Source organism: Aptenodytes forsteri, unplaced genomic scaffold (assembly GCF_000699145.1).
Source record: "Aptenodytes forsteri isolate BGI_AS27 unplaced genomic scaffold, ASM69914v1 Scaffold207, whole genome shotgun sequence".
NCBI classification, from domain to species: domain Eukaryota; kingdom Metazoa; phylum Chordata; class Aves; order Sphenisciformes; family Spheniscidae; genus Aptenodytes; species Aptenodytes forsteri.
Window position 1 is genome coordinate 776607 of NW_008794836.1, and position 9062 is coordinate 785668.

At 44.1% G+C, this 9062-nt stretch overlaps 1 protein-coding gene across 1 annotated transcript in view; it reads left to right on the forward strand.

The window, feature by feature from the left end:
• Positions 1 to 481: 481 nt before the first annotated feature.
• LOC103895008 (cell surface glycoprotein CD200 receptor 1-B-like) overlaps positions 482 to 9062 on the forward strand; it is a 9492-nt gene continuing 911 nt past the window's right edge. The window contains 6 exon segments of the mRNA XM_009274507.1: positions 482 to 548; positions 1348 to 1647; positions 3033 to 3083; positions 3086 to 3262; positions 5359 to 5475; positions 6896 to 6942. Coding sequence (XP_009272782.1) covers positions 482 to 548; positions 1348 to 1647; positions 3033 to 3083; positions 3086 to 3262; positions 5359 to 5475; positions 6896 to 6942 — 759 coding nt within the window.

Below are 9062 nucleotides of genomic sequence, written 5' to 3' on the forward strand. Positions count from 1 at the left end.
CTTTGTCAAACAGTTGATGAAGTCTAGATCCTGAATACGTGCTGTTACCTTCATTTTTCAGAAAGATTTGTAATGTGTGCATGTTTGCTCTTGCAAAACCTTTTTTTCATCTTCTGCAGGTAAGTCTGTGAAGCGGCAGTAAGAGGTCTGTAGCTATCGTTGTGCTAGCTAGCTGGGCATGAATAGTGAGCAGCTAGAGATGCCTGTAAAATGGTATCGGAGATCCTGGATTTTTAAAACTTGTTTGTAAACAGTAGTGTGTTGGTTTTTTTTTATTATTTTATTTTCAAACCCCTTTTTGCTTTGCTTTACTTCAGTACAAGAATGATACTTGACATGGGGTCTTGTTTAGAACCTCTGTTTTCAAAGGAAACAGAGGTTTTCCTACGTGTTCTCTTTGAAGGGATTTGCACAACAATTTGTGACTACATGCCATTTTCTTTGCCTTCACTTTCTGCAGTGCTGATTCGTTCTGCTAAAGATGGCTCAGACATGGGCAGTTCTGGCTGCACTCCTTTTCTTGCTAATAAATCTGGTTGAAAAGCCAGGTAAGTGAGAAAGATCCAAAACTACATGCAGCACTCTTTGGTACTCTGTATTTCCAACTCACCAGTACAGTGAAACTTCACAGTGCGCCGGGGGAAATCTTGCTTATTGTTTAATGTGAATGCAAAGAGTGATGTCACCTCAGCTGGCAAAATAATCGTGTGCCTTGCAGAGTGGCACAGGATGATATCTGATAGGAATCCAACACAGATCATCTGAAGACCCGTCTCCTGTTCAACTGGGACAATATCAGGAGAGCTATGATTTCTGGTAGAAAAGGGATCGACATATGCCTCGTGACCTACTGCACCAAGTGATCTTGGGTTTTAACCTTGTTACAAGCATATGTTCCACTGCTACCCCTGGTTTTACTTGCATTTTAACCAAGGCGCCTAATTCAACAACACAATATTTTTTTAAAAAAGTAGTTTCCTTTCTCTTAAGGGTGAATCTTGCCCTCCCCATCAGTTTTTCAAAGCCCATATTAAAGTGATAGAAATCTCTTGCCTAAAAAAAGATGGAGGACTTGCAGCTCACCAGCATGCCTCACATACCTGCAACAGTGTCCACAGTGGAAAGGCACCGTTTCCACCGCATTTCCAGACTTCAAAGAGTGACAGCAGGAAGCTGGACCTGGAAATCGAATGCTGCTTATATGTGTCTGCACAGAGCAATGTGTCCCCCAGGCTGCCAGTACAGTAAGGAAGTAGAAAGTTTTAAGTGTGATAAAGCCAAGAGTTTCCTGTGCTTTGACGATGGCTGTAGCATCATTTTTAATGTTTTTTTTTTCTTCTTACGTAGCTCACAACATTGTGAGTGTGGAGGCTGGTCATGAGGCTGCGTTGAGTTGCCCTTACACCTCCAAGGTGTCTTTGCTAATGGTGATGTGAAAAATAAAATGCAGCACTTGCTCCTTGGCCTGTAGAAGCGATCACAATGAGACAAGGAATTGCAGTGAGAGGATGATGTGGAAATATTCACCTGACAGTGACCCCGCTCTTTGTATTTACCCTGTGAACCTTGGTGATGAGGGAAACTACACCTGTGAAATTGCCAGCAGCGCAGGGAATTTTCTTTTTTTCTCTTCTCTGACTGTGATAGGTAAGACACGCCTTGTGATTTTTTTTGTGTGTGTGTTTAGATAAAAATTATTTGATTTGGTGGTAAAAGACAAAATTCGTTTTGGATGCATACCAAAATCGAAAATAAAGAGGTAAGCTGGTCTGGCTATTTGGAGGGGGGGGAAAAAAGGCATGAGGAGTTACGCAATAGGACTTGGCTTTTCTGTGGAGAAATAATCTGGGGGGGTTGTGTTTGTTTTTTTAACTTCTTCTGACTCATGAACAGGAGAGGCTTTAAAATGCACAAATCCAACAGTCTGCATAGTTTCTGAGAGAGTTCTTTGGGCATAACATGGGATTTGAATGTTGTGTGAATGTTCACACAACCAGGAGTATACCCTCTTGGTTAAGTTAATGCAAACAGAAGATATCAAATAAATATTGCTGCTATAAGCTGAGCAAGAGGATGCTGAACCAAAATTCACAATGAGGTCAATGTGTGTTTTGTCTGGGTAAGAGCTGAATAGGAAGGAAGCAAAAGTTTCAGGACACTATTTGGAAATCTTTTACTCTTCCAGAAATACTAAAAGCTGTCTATAAGACTGCATCACTAAAATAAAAATTAAATTAGTCTATTTTCAACATAGGCAGGAACAAAAGAATATTAGAAAACATAAGGAATACATCAAATCATCTTTTTCAGATAGGTAAACTATCTCTAGGTTTCCATAAATTAAAAAAAAAAACCAGGAGAAGATTTTGTGTTCTGGCCATATTAGTTAAGCCTTCTGAATATAACTAAAAATTACGGGAAATGAATTTTGGAACTCTATAATTGCTATTATTGATTTTTGTCACTTGATTTTTTTTTTGTTTGTTTGTTTGTTCTTCCCTGCAGGACGTTGCCTTTCTGATAATGGCTTAGGTATTGTCCGAGCCTTTGCCTGTTTTGTCTCATGCAGAATATGAGTTATTGGACTTTAGGCAGAACAGTTTTGTCCGATTCCTCCTTTATTTCCCTGCTACCAAATTCTTGATTCTACCTACCCAATCTCCTAAATATTTTAGCTGGAGCTTCCGCAAGCTGTGTTTTCTTTGGTATGTGCACCGCTGTACTTAGAAATCTTCACTTAATCCACCCCCTCTGTCATCCCAACTTCTCCTGTTACTCCTGTAGTCATCTTTTGGAAAACATGAGGAAGCAGTACTTTTAGATGCAGCTAGCTAGTTTTGGAGGTATTCACCTTGGACTTTTTGATGTATTTTTTTCCTAAAGATCGTCGGTGCCAATATTCCAAATTATTTTAAAATCTCTTGAATTGGTCATGCAAACTAAAAAATATCACCTATTTTTCAGTTTTTCAGTTGGTGACTTTTATACTGAACTAGGCATAAAGGTTGTGGACTTTTTTGCTTCTTTTGTAGTCCCTCCTACAGTGAATCTGACCTGTGACAAGAGCAGGGTGGCTGCCTGTCAACATCTGTTGGAAAGCCAGCTGCTGACGCCTCCTGCATCCCTGCAAGCAATCACGGCACCGAGGAAGAAGTCCATCACCCCAATGGAACAGTGACCAGAGTGAGCTACATAGGCTGGGTCAACAGCATGCTTCCCACTGCCGCCTGCCTGGTTACGCACCCCGCTACAAACCAGACCTGTCATGTAAATAACATTGTTCTGTAATTGCTCTTCATGATGCTCTTGGGCTTCTTTGTGCTGTTCTATGCAGCTGTTCCTACTGAATGCCAGGGCTCTGCAGATTGCTGAATGGGGTGATAGGCCAAAGTGTTGATAGAGAAATCAATAATTTTGTGTTAGTCAGTTGAAACCAAATGTTTTATGGCATTGTACGGGGAAGCTTTCTGTGCGTGCTTCTTTCTATCCCTCTTCTGTCTTACAAGAGTTCCTCATTCTGCTTGTGGTGGGTTGACCCTGGCTGGACGCCAGGTGCCCACCTAAGCCGCTCTATCGCTCCCCCTCCTCAACAAGATGGGGGGAGAAAAATATGATGAAAGGCTCACAGGTCGAGATACGGACAGGGAGCTTACTTAACAATTACTGTCATGGGCAAAACAGACTCGGCTTGGGGGAATTAGTTTAATTTGTCAATCAAATCAGAGTAGGATAGTGAGAAATAAGAATGAATCTAAAAGCACCTTCCCTCCAGTTCTCCCTTCTTCCTGGGCTCAGCTTCGCTCTCGACTTCTCTACCTCCTCCCTCTGAGTGGAGGATGGGGGTTGTGGTCAGTTCATAACACTTCGTCTCTGCTGCTCATTCCTCCTCACACTCTTCCCCTGCTCCAGCGTGGGGTCCCACCCACGGGAGACAGTCCGTGAAATTCTCCAATGTGAGTCCTTCCCACGGCTGCCAGTTCTTCAGAACTGCTTCAGCGTGTGTCCTTTCCACAGGGTGCAGACCTTCAGGAATGGACTGCTCCAGCGTGGGTCCCCCACGGGGTCATAAGTCCTGCCAGCAAACCTGCTCCAGCGTGGGCTTCTTTCCACGAGGTCACAGGTCCTGCCAGCGCAGGCTTCCCACGGAGTCACAGCCTCCTTCGGGTGCATCCATCTGCTCCAGTGTGGAGTCCTCCACGGGCTGCAGGTGGATATCTGCTCCACCGTAGATGTCCATGGGCTGCAGCGGGACAGCCTGCCTCACCATGGTCTTCACCATGGGCTGCAGGGGAATCTCTGCTCCGGTGCCTGGAGCACCTCCTCCCCTTCCTTCTTCACTGACCCTGGTGTCTGCAGGGCTGTTTCTCTCACATATTCTCACTCCCCTCTCTCTTCCAACTGCTGCTGGTGTTGCGCAGTCTTTTTTTTTCCCCTTCTTAAATATGTTATCACAGAGGACATAGTCTCACTCCTCTCTCTCCTGGCTGCTGTTGCACAGCAGTCTTTTTCCCCTTCTTAAATATGTTATCCCAGAGGCGCTACCACCATCGCTGATGGGCTTGGGCTTGGCCTTTGGCCAGCACGGGTCCGTCTTGGAGCAGGCTGGCACTGGCTCTGTCAGATATGAAGGAAACTTCTGGCATCTTCTTGCGGAAGCCATACTTGCAGGCCCCCCACTACCAAAACCTTGCCACACAAACCAAATACATTGCTTCAGTGACCTTTTTAATCACTGATGACAGAAAAGTTGCTTTCAACAGCCACCATGATACAGCTCGCTAATTTTGTATGTGAAGCTTTGAACCCCTGGAGTTGAATTTTGTCCAGCTTCCCACAGCATTGATGGTCTGGAGAAAGATTCCTTGGAGAATGTCTGTCTGTGACTTTCAGGTGCTCTTTCCCAGGGCCAAAGGTAGTACAGGGTAAAATTCAGGTTCTCAGCAGGCTGTGCTGGACCTATTAGAGGTCTATGCCAGTAGGATTTGTAAGAACAGCTAAACAAGTGCTTATATTGCCAAAATATCTCAGTAGAGGCATGAAGGACAGAATTCAGCATAGACCAGTCATTAATAACAGCATTGTGCAGGGATGGCTAGTCAGTTCTGTTGTTGCAGTGCTAATATCGCTTGAAGAAAGGGAGATGGTGCAGGCAGATGAGTTGAAAATGAAAGTGTGTTTGTACACACAAATGACTGGGTGTGTGAGGCAGTTTCCTATTGCTGGTTGGCACCCAGACATCTCATCGGTGTCTCTCAGCTCACTTGAGCTGTGGGGGTAGAGGATTAGCTTTCTCCTCTGATTAAGGTAGGTAGTAACATCATGTAGTCAGTGGATACTGATGTCTAGCTCTGTAACTAGCTTTCTTTTCTCATCTCTCAGACACTTCCCCCAGGCTTCCCTATCTCCTGATAGGAGGATCTGCAAGTGTTGCTGCTGTCAGTGGTGTGACTTTATGCTTGACTTTCAGGTGCAGAGGTGAGTAATTTGATGAGCCTGAAATGTATGACAATTCCATTGCTGACTATGTGCAGGTACAAGGACAGATACTTTATTGCCAAGAGTGGGGTGGGAGGCAAGGATTGAGGAAAAGCATTGTTCTTGCGGAACAGTCCTAATAAAATAAGGGGTGGAACTTAAAAACAAGTCTGGAGTTTTGTAAGAGCCATAGTTATTATGATATTAATGCATTATATATATGGGAGAGAGTCATCCAGGACGAAAAGGATTCTTTCTGAGAGTAGAGTAGGTTCTGAGTTTTTAGAATTATTTTGATCGTTCTGCATTTACTGACATAAAATTCTATACACAAGAATGACAGTTCACAAACTAGTCTAATGACTAGACACAAAAAACTCCCCTGTTTCCATCAGCAATCCTAAATTTTTCCTTGAGCAAGTGTAAGAATAGGCCAAACATACATACTTCCCTCTGGCACACTCGCAGTTTCTCAGGCTGTGTAGATTTCATTGGCACTGGGTCAGGCTGATACTGAATAATTTGATACTGAGAACTCAGACAATGGTTTGCTACTCTTGGTGTTGAGTAAGATGGCTGTGATGGGGTATGGATGGAGTAGAAGCCCAAGTGGAGGCTTAAAATGGGAGGAAGAGAGAATTGCAGGCTGAAGGCAAGAGTGTTTTCAGGAGAGCAGGCAATGAAGCACTGGGAGATGGCAACACAGAGGTGGGTGAACTGTAAATGGAGGGAACTTGCAGGGAATCAGAGTGCCTGATTTACTCCCCTCCATTGCCTTAGCTCTGCTCTAGCTTTACTGCTTGTCTGGGTTTCTTCTTTGTGCTCAATGTCTTTCAGATTATTCCCCCCGTTTGGGCATATTACATTGCAGATGTGTTTCATGAACCAGGTCTGAATGAATGGGGTGAAAGAGGGTTGGCAAGAGGGGACAATGAGGGGAGGTCTGCACTAGAAGAGCAGAGAAGGCAGGGTGAGGAAAACAAAGACAGGAGAAGAAAACAGAAGGGCAGTTGTCATCGGTGGTGGCAGCACTGACCAGTGCTTGCTGCACTTTGACGGTAGCCTGTCCCTGTCACAGAGTGACGTACTTCTTTGGGGCAGCTGAGGAGAGGAGAAAACATGCTCAGATGGGTTCCCTGGCCCAGCATGTCCCTGCAGAACTGAGGAAAAGTGCATCTAACTGAGTCAATTCAGTAATGTCTCCCAGGATGACCAAAAGTTTCAATGAAGGGAAAAATAAAACAATAGTGCGTTCAAGAACAGGACATAAAAAAAAAAAAAAGAACTTAACCTATAAGTGTAACTGTATTTTGAAGAAAGTCTTTCAACAGCTGAGGGCAGCTAGAGGAGAACTCTAGGCATAACAGCTGTGCACCTTGCCGCATCAAACCGTTTTAATTTCCTGACATCCTACTTTCAGCTTTCCAGTTGCGTAAATTGGCACATGGGTCAGCAGTACCATTTACAGTAAGTGGGCTTTTTTTGTGCGTGCGCTTTGTGTTTTTTGTGTATTCTTCACTAAAACATGTAATTTCATTGCAACGTGTCTGCTCTGACAAAACTCCCACTTATCTCTGTGTGCGCTTGGAGGGGGAATGAGGAATAGTGTATCTGAGAGGGTGTCTATTATTTGGATGGACCTGTCCTGGTTTCTGCTGGGATAGAGTTAATTTTCTTCCTAGTAGCTGGTACAGTGCTGTGTTTTGGATTTAGGATGAGAATAATGTTGATAACGCACGGATGTTTCAGTTGTTGCTAAGCAGTGCTTACACTAGTCAAGGACTTTTCAGCTTCCCATGCTCTACCGACTGAGAAGGCTGGAGGTGCACAAGAAGCTGGGAGGGGGCACAGCCAGGACAGCTGACCCAAACTGGCCACAGGGACATTCCATACCATGTGACGTCATGCTCAGTACATAAACTGGGGGGAGTTGGCTGGGGGGGCCGCTGCTCGGGGACTGGCTGGGCATTGGTCAGCGGGGTGGTGAGCAATTGCATTGTGCATCACATGCTTTGCATATTCTTCTTCTTCCTATTATTATTTTTATTTTATTTCAATTACTAAACTGTTCTTACCTCAAACCATGAGTTTTCTCACTTTCACTCTCCTGATTCTTTCCCCCATCCCACCGGGGGCCAGGGGGGAGAGGTGAGTGAGCGGCTGTGTGATGCTCAGTTGCCGACTGAGGTTGAACCATGACAGGGTCCTATCTTCATGTATATTCAGAGTATCTGAGTAATTGTTTAAGTACTAGATCGAGAGTGGAGTAGTGCATTTCGTGCCTAAGAATACTATAAATTACACTTACAATGCCAGTGGTTAAGCTGAATTTTAAAGCTCCCAAAAGTTAATGTTTTCACATTTCTGCTTCACAGAGTAATCTTAACTCTGATCTTTTGCTTAAGAATGTGTATTGACCTTGACGGCAGAAACCTGCCTGATTAAAGATAGGATAAAAACAGAAAGGCGTTTTACAATGAAGGAAAAGGGTGCACTTCCTTATGCTGTTTAGAGACAAACACAGCTACGAAACTTTTATTTTTTAAGTTGCAGTTCAAACACTCAGAAGCTAGGAAACAGCAGCGATAAATTTGCCACCGCAACTTTTACTTCCTAATTCCAGTGTGTCGTGATACATATTTAACAGCGTGATAAGATGCTGCTCTTTCCTCAGGGCTTCTGCCTCATTTAATGCACACTGAAAGAGCAATTATTTCATATTTTATTTTCTGCTCACAGTTAAATTAATGGCCGTGTGCCTTGTTTGTTGCAAACTAGTCAAACAGTGCTCTGAAGTTAGAATGATTAATTTCCTGATATGCTCTTCTATGGCATTCAGGACAATTTGACTGACGGGAGTGGGAGTTGCAGAGATCAAAGTCAAAAGCTTCCAGTAATTTTAGGTGCCTAAATTGGATTGCCTGTGGCCTACCTGTTTTTTTTTTTTTTCCCCCGAGAAGTTAGCATTGTTCATTATCATCTATTTTGCTGAAAATACCGACATTTCAAAATTAATTTTCAATCCCATTAAGAAAAAAAGAATTCAAAAGGCTGTCCTGTTTGGGCTTTGTGAAGGCAGTTGTTGCATCTCTCTGTCAGTTCAGGTTTTGCCCTCTGTGCCCTACCCCTCTGCTCGCAGAGCTTAGAGAAATAACTTCACAGTTTCGTTGCAAAAGTAATGTTGCCTACCAGGTTTCTTCTGGTCTTGTTTTTTGTTTGGACTCTGTAGGTATATGGTTCCACAAAATTCTACCATGTAATATAATGGTACATGTGGCTTAGACAGGTGTACTCTTCGCTGGGTAAAAAACTGGCTGTATGGCCGGGCCCAGAGAGTTGTGGTGAATGGAGTTCAATCCAGCTGGTGGCCGGTCACGAGCGGTGTTCCCCAGGGCCCAGTTTTGGGGCCGGTCTTGTTCAATATCTTTATCGATGATCTGGACGAGGGGATCGAGTGCACCCTCAGTAAGTTTGCAGACGACACCAAGTTGGGCGGGAGTGTTGATCTGCTGGAGGGTAGGAAGGCTCTGCAGAGGGACCTGGACAGGCTGGATCGATGGGCCCAGGCCAACTGTATGAGATTCAAC